At 37.3% G+C, this 20,393-nt stretch overlaps 2 protein-coding genes across 5 annotated transcripts in view; one reads left to right on the forward strand and one right to left on the reverse strand.

Moving 5' to 3' along the window:
- LOC567650 (protein FAM13A-like) lies at positions 1-19,886 on the reverse strand. Of its 4 annotated transcripts, XM_087284120.1 has the most exons (12): positions 19,052-19,886; positions 18,909-18,934; positions 18,677-18,794; positions 18,395-18,601; positions 18,134-18,311; positions 17,832-17,958; positions 17,678-17,736; positions 17,497-17,583; positions 14,928-17,347; positions 14,593-14,709; positions 14,199-14,411; positions 1-1,912 (listed from the first exon to the last, which is right to left on the reverse strand). In XM_087284120.1, the coding sequence occupies exons 3-9, from the start codon at positions 18,732-18,734 to the stop codon at positions 17,332-17,334; spliced, it is 732 nt and encodes a 243-aa protein (XP_087140246.1). In that variant the 5' UTR covers positions 18,735-18,794; positions 18,909-18,934; positions 19,052-19,886; the 3' UTR covers positions 1-1,912; positions 14,199-14,411; positions 14,593-14,709; positions 14,928-17,331. The 4 variants fall into 4 exon arrangements, 3 of the variants coding, with proteins under 3 accessions (XP_087140246.1, XP_087140247.1, XP_087140245.1); XM_087284121.1 differs by lacking the exon at positions 18,909-18,934 and having other exon boundaries at positions 19,778-19,886; XM_087284119.1 differs by lacking the exon at positions 18,909-18,934.
- Positions 1-20,393, forward strand: part of LOC101886227 (ovostatin) — a 370,063-nt gene that overhangs the window by 317,747 nt on the left and 31,923 nt on the right. The gene's annotated exons all lie outside the window — the stretch shown is intronic.

Consider the following 20,393-nt stretch of genomic DNA (forward strand, 5'->3'; position numbering starts at 1 on the left):
TTCACCAGTTTTCCACATTTATTTCAGCATAAGTGATTCATAAAACATCTCAGACTGTACCACTTAAAATGTTCGTATCTTTAAAACCCTCAGTAGGCAGGCAAGATCAAAAATTTCAACATGGCGGTGTCCAAAGTCACTGCTACGGGAAAACTTTTACATCTTATTGACCAAAAAACAAATGGGTTTCAAACTGGGCATGACAAATATTGCCACAAATGGTTGCGAGTAAAGAACACAAACAAGATAAAATAAAGAAACGGTGGCTCAGGATTCACACAAGTGCTGCACTGGAACTTTTAAAACATTATACAGTGGTCATTTCACAATATGTCGATACATTTCCTATCACACTACTCCTGTCTTTATACAGTCTTTTTACACCTTTCAGTTTTCTGTGAGCGTGTGCATGTGTGATCACATTGACATACTGCTACATACTTTACTCAGTGTGTTCATAATAAGGCAATGTGGTACCGAAAGGAACGGCTTCACTAAAATGTTTTGGTTATTGTCAATTAACAATGGGATAATAATAATGACCATAAGCATTTGAATGTAAACTGGCCATAAACCTCATTTAAAATCCTTGAAAAAGTAGGGGGTGGATTTTAAGCATTTGTCTTTTTCTGGACATCTCAATACAAGAGAATAGAAAACAAGAAAATCTGTTCAGTAACACCCGCAATCCAGTTAAAATAAAACATGAATTTAACATATGTACCTCTTCACAACGTTCGGGAAGGCAAGACGTTTGCTCTACCCTCTGCTTTTCTTAAGCTTGGCACAAGAGACTAGGATGAAGCTTCTGCACAGGCTTCACGGAGAGACTGTCAAGCGCAACAGTCTACCAGTTCAACACACTGCGCTGCCTGTGGCAGTGTGACTGATATCGCTGGTACATCAACATTAACCCAGTTCCCTGAGAACACTAAAGGACTAAAACCATGGCAGCACACAGGATATGCAAGATTATTTTTTGCTAGATAAAATGCGTACGATAAAGGAAAAACAAAACAAGCAGATGGTGAACATTAGATGGTGTTTTTTTGTGGACCGAGCATGTGGACAACAATCAAATAACTGTCACTTTCTTAATGTTGGTCATTGTTTTCCAAAAACAGCTGATGAAGCAACTAAAATAGGTCATGATTTTTGTTTTCAATTCAACCTATTGCTGAGCGTGGAAATTAACAAATGGATACAAAGTGTAAACAAGGTACCATGGACAAATGCAGGTCTACTGACATAAAGTGACACAAATCGAGCATCTGCGAACAAAAATCTGATCCTGTGCAATTTACTGTCAACAGCCTATGTACCGGCTTCCCTTTTCGTCAGCATTCATTGGTCCGTTTTTTCATCTGTACACATGTGAGGTTAGCTTTTTCGTTTTTTTTTTTACTCTTCTTTTGTGTGTGTTTTTGCACTGATGTACCCATATCTAGGTGCTTGTTTTGGCTTTAAGCAAAATGTAATGCTCATGTGAGACTTTGTTGTACAATAAGGGTCTTTTCCTAGTTGGGTCGGTGTGTGTGTGCTGATCAGCTGACCAACTCCTTCACAGTTTGCTTCAGTTAATGCCTACAATGTCCAATACCCACATATATTATATATATAAAAAAAAGTTATTGCACATCCGAAAAAAGTGCATCTTATATTCAAAAATATCTCTTTCGCTCCATGCTTTCTTGTCTTCCTGTGGGTCTGGAAACACAAATCCAGCTTTTTTTTTAAGTGACAGGGGTCATGAGTAGCTTGAAGGTGTGCCGGATGAGCACATAAGAAAATATGATAAGGTTGTGGAGTGAAAGTGAAGGAGGAGAAGAGAAAGGTTTGTCCAGCTACGCAATGACCATCGGAACGTCATCTGAAAAACTACTGATTATAGGAGCGTCTTCATCATCATCACCTTCAGAGGAGAAAGAACAAAGATAAATATCAGCAGCTGCTTTTCATGATGAGGAAACCTCTGTGTATTTAAAGTAAGCTGAAGCTAGATAGAATTCATTTTTCTAACTTAAAGGGCACCTATGATGAAAATCAATTTTAGTAAACTGTTTGGACAGATCTGTGTGTAGGTATAGTTTGCCCACTGTCGTATTGGAGCAATATCAACCAAACAAGCTGATTTTTTATTTCCTGATATTAAAATAGGACATAAATACCAGTGATTTTGAGGCCCACCGCAACGTTACGTAAAGAGTGTGGTTTTTCCTGCCCACCAAATTGATTGACAGTTCTAATTCTCTGTGATTTTTATAAGTCTTATAAGTTTATAACATTTTAAAACATAACATGTTTGTAATAAAGTCAGTAAAATTGACATGTAATTCTTAACCGATAAAATCACCACTGCCGCATAGTGTCAGTAAACACACATTTTTATACAGTATGTGTGTGTGTGTCTGTGAGTGTATACTGCAAACGACATTTGTATGAGACTCGTCATTTCAGAAAGGCTTGAACAAAACTCCACCAAAAATACATGGAATAAACTTACTTGTTATTTTTGAATAATAAGCTGTATTTCAGCTTCATCCGTGTCTGTCTCTATCACTGACTGCTGTTTATCTGATGTAATGCAGGTAAAGCAGACACGCACATAGAAACAGTGGGTGGGGAGAAGCAGCTCATTTGCATTTAAAGCCACAGGCTACAAAAACAGCTACATAGTCCTCACTCCAAAATGGGCAGATTCTGGTGCTATAATAAATTGTCTGATGGGTATTTTGAGCTGAAACTTTACAGACACATTCTGGAGACACCAAAGGGTTATCTTACATCTTGTGAATGGGGTAAAATAGGTGCCCTTTAACTTAAAGTGATCTGAACTATGCTGAATTGAAATTAAGTGAACCCAACTTTTATTTTTAGTGACAGAACCAAACTGAATTTAGGTGAACAAACAGAGGAAGTGAACTAAACAGAAATTTACTAAATATAAGTTAAAATAAGTAAAGTAACAAACAAACGAAGTGAACTGAAAAAAAAAACATCTAAGCTCAACAAATGTGAACTGAACTAAAACTAAACTGATCTAAACCAAAAGGAAATTAACTAAAATTAAGCAAACTTAACTGATGTTAATTGAGGAACAACAAATTAGAACCGAATGAACTAAAATGGGGGCGACATGGTGGCTCAGTTATTAGCACTGTCACCTTACAACACGAAGGTTGCTGGTTCGGCTGTGAACGGAAGTGAGCTGAATTCAGCTGATCTGAACTGAGCGAAACACAAGTGAACTAAAATACAATGAAGTGAACTAAGCTGAATTGAATTAAAATAAAGTGAACTAGATCAAACTAAAGTGAAATTGACTGAATCACACTGACCTCAAGTGAAGTAAAACTTCACTAATCTCTCAATGAACTTGGGGGCGCATGCGCGGAAAGCATGGAGTAGTCGAGTTTTTTTGAGCTGCTCTCTGATAACATTGATTTTCGAATATAACTCCATCTTTCGTGTCTTTATTCTATTTAATAACTATCAGTCATATCTTGGATTTATTCTGAATAGTTGGAAGTAAGATTTTATATATTTTCGTAACTTTTTGGGTGTTTTTGCCGACTTTTCCTGATTCATCGCGTGCTCGATCATGGCATCTAGAAAGTCTTCAAAAATCGTGACTGCTGTCAGGGATGAAATCGCCGCGTGTGACACTCTACCTCAGGCAAATGTGAGTGTTATACTGGCTGCAATAAACTCGCAAGGCGACGATCTGAAGAAATTAATAGACGAGAAGATGACCGCTTTAAGTGGTCGGCTGGATACACTGGATGTGGCGATGGCTAATTTGCAGTCGGAACAAACTGGCTTTAATCTAAAATTAGTGGATGTGGAAGAAGCACTGAATGAGGTGGACCGACGCGTCGGAGAAACTGAAAAAAAGTGCCAGGAACTGCAAGCTAAGAACAAATCATTATGGACTAAGCTGAATGACCTGGAAGGTCGATCTCGAAGGCTCAACTTAAAATTCGTTGGAATAACTGAAGGGGAGGAACAGGGCAGCACTTCGGTTCATCTCGGACGTGATTACTGAACTATAGCAACGAACATTTTCCAAAGCCCGTCAAAATCGATCCCTTCTGCCAAAGCCATCTGCGGGTCAAAGACCCCGCACAATTATTGCAAGACTTCATCATAATCGGGACAAAGATTTAATTCTTATTTCCCGCTGAAGTACAAGGGCAGCCAGATATATATTTTTCTTGACTACACTCCCGAGGTCACTGCGCAGCGTCGTGCTTTTGGTCCGATCACGCGAGCTTTACGTGTAGCTGGCGTGAAATGGTCGCTGCGATTTCCAGCAAAATTGATGTTGACTCATAATGGAAAGTCGATGTCATTCACATCTCCTGAAGAGGCAAAAAAGTTTGTTGATGTCCTTCCTAATGTTTCGATCTGATCCCTGGTCAGGAAGTTCTATGACCATCGCGCCTGGATGTTTAGACTGATAGTTTTTTTTTTCTTCTCATGGACCAATGACTATGACACGAGAGGTAGAGGACTAATAACATTATTTGCAGAGAGTGGACCCTCTCGAGTTTTTTTTCTTCTCTCTCTCCCTTACTGAAGGTTGCTATTTTTATTTTTAAGTTTATTTGTGTGGCTGCTTTTTCTTTTAACGGTCCTAGGTAAGATTTGTGCTCTTTGCTTTGTCCTCTTGCTGGCTCCGTGAAGATGGGGGGAAAATGCTGTTCTGCACTGGGGTTTGGGGTGGGGTTGGGGCTGTTACCACATTGTTTTTTGTTGCACCAATTGTTTACGGCACTTATAAGTTTTCATGTAAATAAGCTGGATGGGTTTTATGATGTTTTCTTTCTGATTGTTATATTAATGATTGTTAGAAAAAACAAAATATGAATGTGAATTTTGTCAGTTGGAATGTAAGAGGAATGGGGCACCCGATAAAACTTGGCAAAGTGTTTGCACATTTAAAGTCTTTATCAGCTGATATAATTTTTCTTCAAGAGACTCAAATTAGAGCTAATAGAGTGGAGGAACTATGACGTCACTTTGTAGGCTAATCGGCTGCTAGCATAAAACTGGTTCCCTTGTGAAAATCCCTATAGGATTTTCCCATAGGCTTTTCGAAGATTGCAAATAATAAGCTCTGTGTTCAAACACAGTTCTTTACACTTACACGTTTTGTCAAGCCGGATAATCCTCACATGAAAATACAACTTTGAGCACTTTTGGATCTTAAATGCAAACGCAAGAACTGAAAAGCTAACATTAGGCTATAAACGGACTACAGTGCCTTCAGGATGTGCGCCTGTGACGTCAGCCCTACCCTGCTACAGACGACTTATCAAGCTTATTTTTAGAAATAATGTCCATGAAAAAGAGTTAATCTCTCTGTTTATAATATTATAATCCACTGTATATATTATAGATAAATAAATACGCAAAAACACAAAGACATACGTGCCTTTTGGACCGTTTTTACGTAGGAAATACATCTGTTTTTCTTTGCGGTTGTTCTAAAAGTTTTAAAACTGCGTGTATAAATCTGCCTATATAGTATTATCATAAGACATTTAAATAAGTGTATCGCGCGCGCGTGCACACAGCCTGCTTACCTTAACAGACGACAGAAATGAGGCGTGAGGAGGAACAAGTCTATCAAATGCCTGCTAGTTCCATCATCATGGACACAGATCAACATTCAATATTCCTTTTTTGTCACGAAGTACAGTGAAAAGCAGCCCATACAGTCACATCTACAATACGTTTTATGGAGGAGTGTAAATATTGCAGTTATGACAGAGTTCAATGTGTTCAGATGAAGAAAAAACCCGACGAAAAATCACTTGATCACGTTAAAATGACAATTAACATGCATGTATTTTTACACATTTATTCACACGTTTGCATTACTGAGGGCAGAAGAGAGACAGGATGCATTGGTGAGCAGTATCTTCATAATATCGTTTAATTAAAATGAATTATCAACAAATGAATCTGTCTCGACAGCCTTCACAAGTGAAAGAATTATCTACACACAATCTGAATTCCCAGTTAGAAAAACACTACAAACTATAAAATACTATTCATGAAAACACCTAAAATAACAGACAAATCCAAATGCTCAACACAAGCCAGCCGCGCTCCAGATAAGTTCAGCTCGATGATGTATAATGTCTCCGACAATGCCTGTAGTCCCATTTAGCAACTTGATAGCAACGGTCTTTTTAAAGAAGCATAACCGATTTAAAAATTCAAGAGTGTGCTGTAACTGATGTGTTTTATGTTGTAGAATAAAACGTGAAAGTATTTTGAGTTTGTGTTAGCCACAAACCTTATTTAAGCGATTTTACTGAAACCCCATTGAAAAAACCCATTTACTTTGGGACGAGGGAACCGGAACTGCTAAAATGCTAACTCGCTTCCGGGTTTTTGCATACAAATTGACGTCATAGTTCCTCCACTCTTAAGACTGCGGGCAAATTGGATCTCTCAAGTATACCAAGCAACATTTTCTTCCAAGGCAAGAGGTGTGGCTATTCTTTTCAAAAAGTCGATTCCATTTCGCTCTCATTCAGTAATATCAGAACCAGGGGGCAGATATAGTTATTGTATCGGGCTGTATTAACAGTGTTACTATCACATATGTTAATGTGTATAGGCCCAACATTGGCTTTTTTTAGGAAATTATTTGGACTCCTTCCAGATACCAATGCTACTAACGCAGTGATCGCGGGAGACTTTAATTGTTATTTAGATTCTTATCTTGACCGCTCTTCAGCTCGTGTTCCTTCTCCTATCCAGTCTGTTGGGGTTCTAAATAGTCTTATTAAGTCCATGAATTTTGTTGATGTACGGAGATTACTGAATCCTACTGGTCAGGATTATTCTTTTTTTTCTCAAGTTCACAAATCTTACTCTCGAATTGATTATTTTATTATTGACTCCAAAATTATAAAATACGTTGTCCAATCTAAATACCATAACATCCTAATTTCGGATCATAGCCCCGTCTCACTAGGTTTAAGTTTGTCTTTACCAAAGAACCAATATTGTTGCCGTTTTAACCCTAACTTGCTAATGGATAAAAAGTTTACCTCATTTCTTTCAAATCAGCTGAGTCAATTTTTAGAGACCAACGATAAAGGAGACGTATCTGACTCATGTTTGTCGGAAACCTGTAAAGTAGTTTTGAGAGGACATATTATTGCTTTTGAATCTGCACATAAAAAGGAAAGACGCAAACGACTATTTGAGATTGAAAATATCCTTCCTTCCTTGGAAAAAGCTTCTCAAGAATTCAAAGCACAATCAGACCTTAATGCAATTTTAAAATTGAAATACGAATATAATTCAATTCTGAGTGATCAGGTCTCTAATGTACTATTGAAGCTTAAGCAGAAACATTTTGAACTCAGTGACAAAGCAGATACTTTTCTTGCTCGTCAGCTTAAAGGGGTGCAGGCCAGTCGTGCCATTCATCAAATTAGAGCTCAAAAAGGTGATTTGGTAACGCATCCTAAAGAAATCAATGACTGCTTTACAGAATTTTATGAGCATCTTTATTCTTCAACCAGTCCAGTAATGAGTGACTTGGGACATAGCTTTCTCAATAAAGTGAATTTTCCAAAGCTTAGTGATAGTGCTAAAAAGGAATTAGAAAAACCTTTCGATCTTAGTGAAGTTCTGGGGGCAATTAATTCCCTTCCCAGTAAAAAGGCCATAGGTCCAGATGGGTATGGAATTGAATTTTATAAAGCAAATGCATCTACAATGGCTCCTCTCCTGCTTCGTATGTTAAATCACTCAATTGAGCTAAATAAGTTTCCTGACTCTTTATATGAAGCGTATGTGTGTCTTTTGAAAAAAAAAAAAAAAGACGATGATGTTACTGAGCCCGCTAATTATAGACCAATTAGTCTTCTTAACAGTGATGAAAAGGTTATCGCAAAAATTTTGGCTACTCGATTAAACAAACATGTGGATTCATTAATTCATTCCGACCAAACTGGCTTTATTTTAGGAAGGTTCTCCTTCTGTAACTCACGCCGCCTATTAAACATTTTATACAACAATCAGTCAAAAAAATCCAAGGCAGCAATCCTCTCCCTGGACGCAGAGAAAGCCTTTGATCGAATTGAATGGATTTGTATGTTTTCTGTTCTAGAGAGATTCGGCTTTGGTGAAAATTTTATCAAGTTAATTAAAATGCTTTACTTGGCTCCTAAGTCTGCAATTCTCACAAATTCTGATCGATCTGCATTTTTCCAGCTACAGCGGGGAACACGACAGGGGTGTTGTTTAAGTCTGCTGATTGTATGCTGATGATTTAATATTATTTTTAAATGACCCATCCACCGCTTTTCCACATTTAATGGAAACACATAATATTTTTGGTTCCTTCTCCGGTTATTCAGTTAATTGGGGAAAAAGTATGTTTTTGCCAGAGGTGTGGACTCGAGTCATGTGACTTGGACTCGAGTCAGACTCGAGTCATGAATTTGATGACTTTAGACTCGACTTGACAAAATATAAAAAAACTTGCAACTCGACTTGGACTTGAGCATAAATGACTCGGACTTTGACTAGGACTTGCCCCTATTGACTTGTAAAGACTTGCTGCTTCCCATGAAAAGCCCAAAGATAAAAAAAGTATGTTGACATGGACCGCTCTCTCTCTCTCTCCGTTTGTGTGTGCGTGTGTGTGTGACAGCATGCGCGTGCGTGCGCGTGTGTGTGTGACAGCATGCGCGCTTTCGGCATGACATCCAATCAAAGCACGGTAGATTGTTTCAAGTGGTGCTCGCTGCAGAGCCATTTGGGTGAGCTGAGCTCCAGCGAGGGGGAGCTTGAGCTCCACCTTTTTTGCACTTCTTCTACGAGTGATGTCACTGGGGGTAGGGTTAGGGGTGGGGTTGGTGTACGCATTAAAACAGCTTACAGGAGGTAGAGCGAGAGCTCATGCTCCCCCTCGCTGGAGCTCAGCTTTGCTCAAATGGCTCTGCAGCGAGCACCCTCTCGATTGTTTTGATTCGACAGTATCCAACGTGACTATGAGGCGCCGGAGTGGACAAAAGTCAAGCGAACGCAGAGAGAATTTGAATTTGAGATCTAGCCAATACTCGCGTGCCAATACTCGCTCTCTCTCTCTCGTGCATTCAGTCTCTTTGCGTTCGCTTGACTTTTGTTTACGATGGCGTCTCATACCTTTAGTGCTTTCGCTCTCACGGGATCCTCCTTTTAAACTGACCCTTCACTAAGCCACGCCCAAAAACCGCCACCCACCAATCGCGGCTTACCAATCGTAGCTACGGGCAGGGGCTCTGTCAAGCTTTCGAGCGAGGGAAACAAGCCAAATCGTTGCGCAATTGGATTGTGCAAATCTGACACCCGCTATCCTAAAAGTTTGGACTGGGTGGTGGGATTTTTTCCCCTTTTCAAAACCAAAGCCCAAGAGGAGAAATGCCAGCGTGGATCAAGCTGTGTGAGGGGCGGTAAAGGAGTTAAGCTAAGTTGGTTTTGTTTTCGATATTCACATTCAGTGATAGGTGGCAATAACTCGCACTCCTCTTATCCTAAACAGATCTAACCTGTGTTTCTTATAAAAAAACAAAACAAAAAAAAACAAAGCAGGTTATGTTTCCCAGCGGTCTTTTTCTTTTTTTCCACTCGATATTATGAGCACTGCTTAGTTTAAACCCTCACCATTGTAACATATATAAATACATACACTAATATTTGCTTGTAGGAAAAATCTATTTGTTCACTTCTGTTATTTATACTTTGATTTGCATTTCAATTTTTTTTCTTCCACTTAACTGCAAATTTTAATAAAAACTGGATAAAGAGCACACAAACATGCTGACAGTAATAGGTACTGTACACTGTTATGGGTCAATGATGCTAATATTCGGCACAAATCCATCAGTTTCTTAGGTTATTAGATTATTTTTATAATTTCACCTCTCCTGCTGTGCATGAACTATGCTGTTGAATGTTCAGCGTATGAGGTGGCTAGGCTAACCTTGCTTCAATTTTGATACAATTATTTTCTAATCAGTTGCTATTATGTTGTGAATATACCCCTGTAATGTATACTGCAGTCCTCTTTTGTCTGGCTTTCTCAGATATCTCACCTGTTTGTCAAAAATGACTAATTAAATCCTTGGGAATGTTTGACACCAGCGCATACACACTGTAAGAGATGTGCCAGGCATGAAAGCTTGACATGCGTAGCAACAGTAACTAAGGAGGGCGAGGCTTAGCGAAGGGTTATTCCAAGAATGTTGATATGGTTTCTTTCTTGCTTTACTATTTATTAACAATACACAAAAAACTAAAAGGTTAAGGTAAATTCTTTAATAAATTCTAGTGTTTTTGATTATTATACTTGTTGTATACTTGTATTATACTTATGTTTTAGGCTAGTATTATTTACGACTTGTTAATGAATGCTTCATAATACAGTAGTATTACCAATAGTGAACAGATAAAATAAAATACAAAGTGTAGTTTTACTACAGTAAAGTGTAGTGATTTGTAGAATAAAATACCCTAAATTGTAAAATAATACAGCACTGGGTAATTTTTTTATATTACACTTGTGTTACCATAGCAACTATAGTATTACCACAACTGATCAATTGAAGTTCTTTACTGTAGTAGGCTACTGTTCAAAACACAGTACATGCCAATATACGTGTTCAGGGGCCCTGTGGAACAGCTTTCCTCAAAATGAAGAGGATGACATGGAAAATGTCCTCCACAATCTCATCAGCAAAGTGGAAGCCAGCAGACACTAGTTTACTTTATTTTAGCTGCCATGATAAAATAAGATTGATAGTGAGATTTATTTGAAGAATAAATAGTACAGTAGGCTATAATACCTTATCAAGTGTTTCCTTATTTTTATCACAGTTACATTTCCGCTTGCATTAGTTTTTGTTTAAATGCTTTTAAAATAAAATGTATTCTTTACATCCAACATCTATTCCAGGGTGCCTTATAGTGGTGTAAACCCCTTTACAAGGGGTTTTACCCCTGTGTAAACTCTAGCCACCCCTGTGGCCACCCCGATATTATTTTGCTGTTGACATTATTTATTTAAATCTACTTACATAAATGCAATACAATGCAATATTTCAATAAATAAATAGCAGCCACTAAATTATTGTGGATTGATTGGTGCCACTGACGTAGCTGGCCTCTTCTGGCCCCCCTAAGCAAATTTTCAGGGGGGCAACACTGGTCTATTCTCTGTCTTTAAGTGTTTGAAACTGAAAATATCTCATCATATAAAACAACCAAAAATTTTATGGTTTATTAGATTAAACATTTAATATGTAAGTCTATTTTAGTATTTTGGTTATTGTTATTAAACAGTGCAGCAATATGAATCATATCAAAAAGCATGAAAGGAAGAGGGAATACGACACAAATTGTGAGTTTGCATATAATCTCTGAGAGCGCTCAAGAAAATGTGTGTGTGAGCAGTGCATATTTGAGAGTGAGAGAAAATTTGCGCGTGAGCAGCGTATATTTGAGAACTCGCAATCAGTTTTGTCCACAAACAGAGGAAATCCGTGCACGAGCATCACACAAGGTAGAGAGCAAAGCTCTTCAACGTTATGTGAAGAAAACAACGTTATTGTTTGTATGAAGTAGCCTACTTCATTAACAATATGTGCTACCATTTTACATTGCTGCTAGACGGATTTGCAACTCCATCTCTTTAGCACACACAAGATTCAATTGACAAAATTCCAATTTCACTCAATTTAACTTTGCAGCATATACAGGAGTTGGTCTACTGCTACCACATTGAGGTTATGTAATTTTGGTTAATCGCAAGTTGATCACCGAAGACATAACATAGCACAACTAAACTTAATGAATTAGACAGCAGTAGACCTGCAATTTCTGTGTGATGTGAGGCAAAATGGAGTCTTTTTTTGGTGGAACTCGTTCTTGTGCATTATGCTGTGGAGACGAGACGCAGCACTGTTCAGTACTTTTTCAGAAAATTGCATTTGTATTTTTATATATCTGAGCAATGTTCTTTCATAAAAAAGGTTTGTTTAATTAATACAGATCTTACAACCATACCTAGTCTGTATATATTTTATTTTTCTGTTAAAAAGACTCGAAAAGACTCGAAAATCAAACTGCATGACTTTGGACTTGACTTGAGACTTGTTGCCTTTGACTCGGGACTTGACTCGGGACTTGCCTGTCTTGACTCGGGACTTGACTCGGGACTTGAGGGCAATGAATTGAGACATACTTGTGACTTGCCAAACAATGACTTGGTCCCACCTCTGGTTTTTGCCTCTGGGAGATGGCTTGGACTCTGGATTTTTGAAATCTCTGCCTGTTAAAATTGTAGATAATCATTTCACCTACTTGGGATTAATTATCCCCAAACATTTTAAGGATATTTATAGATTATATTTTCTAGAGGCTATTAACAAATTAAAATTATCTATTGAGAAGTGGAGGATTCTTCCATTATCATTAATAAGTCGAATTAATGCCATCAAGATGGTTATTTTGCCTCGTTTTCTTTATCTTTTTCAGAATTTACCCATATTTCTCCCAAAATCCTTTTTTAAATTGTTAGATTCTGTGATTTTTCCTTTCATTTGGGGATATAGGGCACAAAGGATTTCAAAACCTCATTTGCAAAAGTCTAGGGAAGTGGGAGGGCTAGCAATGCCCACATTCCGTCAATACTATTGGGCAGCTAACATGAGGGCTATGATGTTTTGGCATGAGTGTGATCAAGTTGCTTCCGATCAGTCAGATATATGTCATAAGTGGCTACAGTTTGAGGCTTGTTTAGTTGGTAACAGTTCTTTGGCTGCAATTTTGTGGTCGAAAGCTTTATCACTGAAAAAAGTTCAAAGTAAGAATATTATTGTTCTTAACTCTATTAAAATTTTAAATCAAGTGAAAATGGCATTAAAGATTGGGCATCGTTTATTTACCTATCTGCAAAAATCATGATTTTGTGCCAGGACAACTTGATAAGATCTTTACTTTTTGGAGTGACAAAGGACTGCGTTCAGTAAAGGATTTTTATGTAGATAACAAATTGGCCACATTTGAATACTTATATAAAACTTTTGGACTCTCACAATCACACTTTTTTCGTTATTTACAGGTGCGTCATTTTATCAAACACATTTTTCCACAGTGCGAGGAAGTCTCTCTTGACCATGATTTTTACAAGCTTTTGAGGCAGTGCCCAATGGAGAAACATTTAGTGACCAAATTTATAGATCTGTTTTCTTCTCACGTCTCGGTCTCTACAGGACATCTACAAGATTCTTGGGAGAGGGAATTAGGAATTGACATTTCATCCTCTACGTGGGAGGAGGGACTGAGTCGTATTCATTTTTGCTCTATAAATGTAAGGCTACAGCTCATTCAATTTAAAGTGATGCATAGATTGCACTATACAAAAGCCAAACTTAATAAGCTGTATCCTTCTGTCTCTCCCCTGTGTGATAAATGCAAAGGCGCAGTCGGGACCTATGGTCATATATTTTGGTCCTGTCCAGAAGTATCTGAATTTTGGAAAAGCATCTTCGGACTTTACTCCCAGGCTTTTGAAATGGACATAAAAATTGATGTAGAAATAGCATTGTTTGGATGGTCAGACCAGGCTCTAACTTGGCCTAAACATCAACAACTCTCCTTAATGTTTGGTATGGTGTTGGCCAAGAGAGTGATTCTGATGGAGTGGAAATCCACAACACCTCCAAATTTTTTTAAATGATTAGCTGAAATGGTTTCTGCCCTCAAGTTGGAAAGGTTACGCTTCTCTAGATTTGGCAAACAAAAGTTGTATGACAAAACATGGGGCCCCTTCCTTAGATGTATAGGCTAATAATGTTTCTGTAATATTTTTTTCTGGTAATATTTTTTTTGCTTCTCTCCACTTCCTTTTTACATGTTATTCTATTTTGTTTCTAATTCCATCAGTCTGGCTAATTTTTTTTTATTGTTTTGTGATGGTGCTGTAAAATTGCTGTTATGTTTGCTTGTGTTTTGGTGCATGTTCTAGTTAGTATAAGGTAATAACACCGAGACAAGTTTGTTAACATATATACATGATGTACATTATTTGGTGTTATGTTTTTACAAAACTTCTATAAATAAAGTTAAAAAAAAAAAAAAAACTCTCAATGAACTTTACTGAATAGGAAGCAAAATATAATTACCCAGCTCATCTCCTGAGGAGAAAATAGCAGAGCCCAGACGAGAGTTGTAGTGGCTGTTAGCGAAGGCAGTGAAGCTGTGCTGTAGGCGACGATGTCTGAGGTAAAGCACCACCAGGCCTCCACACACACCCACTAACAGCAGGAACAACACTGGCACCACAATAGCTGCCATGTCCTCCGATTTACCCGACTGAGACGCTGCATCATTCTGCCCTAAAAGATGAAAAAAAAGAGCATCAGGATCAACGTCAAGCTCCACAAACGCCCACAAAGATAAAGGGACTAAAGTGTTCGCTCTGAAAAAGCTCATGCCTGCTGCTTTGCCCAGTTCATCACATAACAACACCGCTGACTCTACACAAAGCTGGTTACTGAGTAGACATCGCGCCCGCACCGAGAACGTGTAGTTATGACCTGCCAGCAGGCTGTTGATTCTGAAGAACGTCTCTGTTGTGTTGCCTAAACACTTGGTGGAGTTGGTGACACTGTCATGCACATACACCTCAAAGCCCTGAGGAGGAAAAACAGGGTAAAAGGGAAGTCATTTTAAAAGAAGAATCTAAATTAGCAATAAATTAACTTAGTAAATAGGGTTAATATTGTGTTTCATGTGCTATTATTCCAGTGTTATGAATGTGACATTTGCAGTAAAAACACCAAATATTTATTGACAGAGAAAGTCTATGTTAACATATATTGAAAAATCTGTTCATATTTTCCAAAACAGACCCTTCCAGAAGAGAAACACGTGATCCTCTTCTTCTAAGATCTTGAGGGCCTCAGGTGCAGGCAGAGGAACTGTGTGGATAAAAATAGGCTTAGAGAAAAAAAATACATACACTAGTTTAAAAATAAACATTTTACATGTGGAGGAAATACATTAGCACATTTTAATTGGGACCTTTATTTGGCTATGATGGATTCATTTGATCAAAGAAAAAAAGACAGAGATATTCTTAAATGTTACAAAGCATTTCTATGAAAAATTATTTAAATCTTTATATTTACCAAATCTAAAAATGAATATCAGCAGATTAAATTGATTTCTGAAGGACTGTGTGATACTCAGGGTTTCTGCAGGTTTCATCAAGTCAAATTTAAGTCTTTTTAAGACCATTATGAATTAATTTCTGTTTTATACAGGGCTAAACACTAAGGATTATTTCTAAATGGCCTGGTTGGGCAAATGGATTATTATTTATTTTTATTTTTTAGCTTGCTACAAAAAACAAATGTAATTATTTCTTGGCGATATTATGTGTCAAAACAAGAAAACTCTAGTTGTATACACTTTTTAGTCAACATAATATTTTTGTTTTTTGACAAGTTTAACATTGTTAAAAGCATATTTACTGAGGAGATATATGTGTTAGCTTTTGGAGTAAACCTTCTATTCAACCTAATGCATTTCTGTTATAAATCCTTAAAGTTCATGTCTATTTATAAATATTATGTCTACTTTCCTTTACTTCTGTAAATAGATTTTTGTATGAATGGAAGATGATGTAAAGTGATATATTGCTCTGTTATTATCATGAGCTACTGTGTAACTGTTATTAGTTTTCTTTCCCTGGGAATTAGGGAATTTAATCTGGAGTAATTGCTGTGAAATATTTCTAACAGCTATTGTAAATTGTATCTCTTTGCAAAAGAAAAAACATAATAAACTTTAATGTATAAAAAAGGTGATTGGGTGGATGTTGGCCCGATTGCGTAGCTTTACTTGGACACCGGCCTGCAGAATACAAACAGCTTTCTGTAACAGACCTACTGTATATGGAGTTGAGACACTTTTGTAATTAGATTATGGAATTATAAACTATATTATAAATGTGAGAAAAATAAATTATTTTGGTTTATTTCTTAACATACTTATACATGCTTATACTTTAACATGCTTATTCACTTTAACACACTGTATTTTTAAAGTTTGTATTGTATTCTGACTTTTGTGTTTTTATTTGAATGAATTGTTCTAGCTGTCCTGTACGATGACCTTGAGTGTCATAAAAGGTGCCTTTAAATAAAAAAATGCAAAAAAAAAAAAAAAAAAATGCATGAAAATAGACCTACTTCGATTTTTATACGATTAAGACTATAGCCTACTGTGATTAGGAACATACCAAAACAGAGATTTTTAGATTTTCTTTACAAGTCCTAATTGAAATAAATACAAATCGAATGTAAAAAGATGGAGCATTGCTATTTTAGTCAAATTATTGACATGCAGAATCACATTTCACCGCCTTTTGCAGGATACAGACTTGCTTTTCAATGGTTACCAAAACCTCTGCCACCTGCATCTCCAAGGGCACAAATGCACGCACAGACAGACTTGAACTCTTGGGGGCTCCTCATCACACCTTCCATCATTGAACAGTTTTAAACACACTGTCTGCAGAAATTTATTACCATTCAGCGTTATAAAATGTCAATAAAACAACTCTCTTCCACCAATCTTTAGGCCATTTAGGTGTATCTTCGTGTTTGTCACGGGGGTACACATGATGGTGCTGATTGAAAGAGAAGGAGGCCTGTTGCTGGAAACTTTATATCCGCCGTCTTATGTCTGATAAATTATTTGCAGTTGAAGATGATTGAAAATTAAACGCCTGAAATTGCATAACGGTAGCATTACCATTACATAATAATATTTACCTTGACTCAATTACACTATATGCAGCACAGGTCAATTTTATTTGACATTCACAGGCATCTAAACACATTTAAAAAGATTTAAAAACATCTGTTTCATCACTGGTTAGTTCTCATTACAGTCTTGAAAAATGCTGAGAGATTGAGTTTGTTCAGCTGAGAACCAGACATGGAGAAAAGAACCACAGTCAACACTTCAGCTTTTAGAAATAGTTTTATTTCACTTTCACAGTTAAATGCATCACTGCTTCTCACAAATGTACATTGTAGAGTCTGCCAGAGCACAGTGTCACTGTCTCTCGTCACCATGCCTGGCCTCTGCAGGTGACCCTCACCTTTCCCAATGTCCGCTGGTGACCCTCACCATGCCCAATGACCGCAGGTGACCCTCACCATTGCTAGACTTTTCAGATGCCCCTTATTGGCCCAGTATCTTCGAATGTCCAATATCTAGGCCTTCATTCCTGCAGTGGTCTCTTCAGTCTGTGTCACTGCTATGTGGCATGAAAAATACAATTAATAAACCAACTCGCTTTTATTATAGTAATCTGACAAATCAGCCTTATATTTTCACTTTTCACCAACAGACACAAGTGTTTTATATATGAATGTTTTATAAATGTGTTTTGCTTGTATATTGTACCTGTTTGTGCAGGAGCAAATCGTTCTCCAAAAGCCTCTCAGTCTTTTCTTTAGCTGAGCAAGTCGCCCAGTGATAGGTGACTTTGATCTGGAAAACACATCCACAGAAAACATGAAAATGACTAAAAAACAAAACAAAAATGCTAATAATGCATGTAGATGTGTGTGTTTGGCATGTGTACTTGAGTTCTGTGGGTGCCAGATGTTGGACACACTCTTCATTTGTCAAGACTTCTTCATCCTGTAATAAACAAACATATATTGTAATTTTTTCAATCTTTCATACATATACAAACGTAAACAATGATATACTCTTAAAACACAGTGTTAACTCACTGCTGGGTTGCTGCTGGATGTCTGAGGGTACATATTGGGCAGCAGATGTGTTATATTGTCCAGCAGGTGCAGAGTCAAAGTGTTATAGTGTTCCTGTTCTTCAAGCATTGTAGGGCTGAGAGGAACACTGCACATACAGATAAAACACAACACCTTACTAACTACACCAGTCATTTTATGACTTATAGCTCCACGTCTATGAGTCTTTGTGTCAAAGAAATGGTGGATTTAATTCTAGACACCTCAATATGTTATTATTACAACTGCATCTATCAGCTAAATGCACAAATACAAACACTTACTGAAAGATGGTGGGTCCAAAAACTATTGATAAATTCGCTGGTGTCATTAGGTTTTGCTGACTCTCAGCGGCCACGCGGGAGAGGAAGAACAACAGGTAAGAGAGGACGTTGAAATGTTCCTCTGGAAGTGTGTTCAGGATCATTCTCATGGACTGATTGCGTTCTTCCTCTTTTGAATCTGCATGATAAAAAGATTTCAAGATGACTGCTGTGTCAGTTTTGTTGTATGTCAAGTTCACACAATGATTGCTCATCACTTACCCCTGAACACATTCAACAGCTGCTTCCCGTGTGACTCTGGAATGAGACCACCAGGCAGTTCCCTCAGGAAAAGTTTCAACAAGGAGGCTAAAGGATGAATATCCTCCATGTCAAACTCAGGGAAGGCTCCGTCGTTGAAACTTTTCTTCAGTTCCTGGTACTGTTTCACCTTCCCGCTGATTCTGAAGAGGCCACTGATGCTGAGGCCTAAACAAATACACATTTTACAAACACAAGCTCTTAGAATATAAAAGAAAGTGAAGTGATGTGAATAATACACACCATGCTGGTCCAGGAACTGCACCATGTGTGTCAGGGCCAAAGGAAGGCCTTGTCTCATTTGGCCATGTCGCCTCAGGTGACTCAGAGGCACACCGAATACAACACTCGGTGTTTCCAACTGCACAAAGCAGGAGATAGGGAGCATTGTAAAGTACAGGACACAAGAAAGTGACTTTAAATCTGTTTGATAAGTGTGAATTCGAACAGCAAAACAAAAATGGCCTTAAGTTACCTAACGTTGTCTGTTAATTACAATACCTGTCAATGTAAACAAGAAATATGAGGAATACATTTTTTAAATATAAAACAAGAAGCTTTTTATTAACAGTATATGTAGATTGATTGTAATTTGTTGTTCGTGTGTCGTATACTTACACAAACTGACAACACTGCCATGTTTAAGGCGGTGATTGGTGAACCAATCAGGGGCAAGTCCAAAGCCGAGGGTCGAAGCAGAAAAGGGTCAAAACCGGGAGTTCAAAGCAGAGCCAAAATCGCAATCCAAAATCGTAAGTCAAGTCCGAAAAAAGTGTCAAAAACCGTGAATTCAAAGCCGAAGTAATCAAAATAATCGCAAACCACACAAAACACCGCCAACTACACCAACGCCAAAACACCCAACAGAGAATTCTAAAAAGAACGCCTGTAAATACCTGCGCCGATCACGTCACGCATTCCATTCACGATTTTAAAAGATGCTAAAGAGCTCAGTTCAGTGTTGAATTGTCTAATCATTAAACAACATAATGTGCATTAAGCAGACTCAAATAAACGCGGTAACTAATATCAGTTAACCAAGGAGTGTTACAAATAAAGCCCATAAACGCGTCTGATGCTAATGGATGCTGTAACGTTAATTCATCTGCGAGCCCAAGAAAGTGCACACAATATTTACTGAAAGATGATGAAGTATATAAAAATGCAGTTATAATAAATTCCCATTTAATCCAAGACATGGCAATATACAAGTTATTTTACATGTCTGTGATTTTTTAAATTAAGTTAGTTGCATTACACGAGGAAGAGTGCACGTTTCCCCCAATAAGCACAAATTCACTTATAGTTTAGTTTAACAACAACAAAAGGCGTAATGTTACTTACATTTAAAACATTTGTGCTGTTTTGCCATCAAAAATGATCCAAACAAATCCGAAGGAAGACGCTGCTCGTGTAGGCCTGAGTGAAGTCAACTATTCAATGATTCATTCACAATGAGAGCCGTTTGATTCATTTCTAAAAGAATCGGTTTGATTCATTGGACAGTGAAATGTTTATTCAATCTTATATTATGAGTGACTTTTCCTTTTCTTTTAAAGTTATATTTCTTTTGGATTGTTTGACAATGTTAAAGAAAACTTGGGAAAAGTGTATATAATTAATTTGTGTATTCTATTATTCTATTATTTAGTGGCTCTAAAACCTTTTTTTGATCTGTTGAAAATTGACCTAGACCAATATTTGGAAACTATCCAGCACTATTTTAATACAAAAGCAACACAAACGGTATCTTTATATTCTTCCTTTGTGTCTCTTTAAGGTGTTATACTTTATTTCATTAGTTTTATTTTTTTTTCTATATGTATGTAATTTTATTCGATCTACCTCTTTAATAATAATAATAATTTAAAAAAAATTAGACAGTGAATCCCTCATTAATAAAGGGACTTGCCGCCACCTGCTGGCTGTTGTCATATTTATTAATTCAGACAATGAATCT

The sequence above is a fragment of the Danio rerio genome, chromosome 15 (assembly GCF_052040795.2).
Source record: "Danio rerio strain M-AB ecotype USA chromosome 15, GRCz13ab, whole genome shotgun sequence".
In the NCBI taxonomy this organism is placed as follows: domain Eukaryota; kingdom Metazoa; phylum Chordata; class Actinopteri; order Cypriniformes; family Danionidae; genus Danio; species Danio rerio.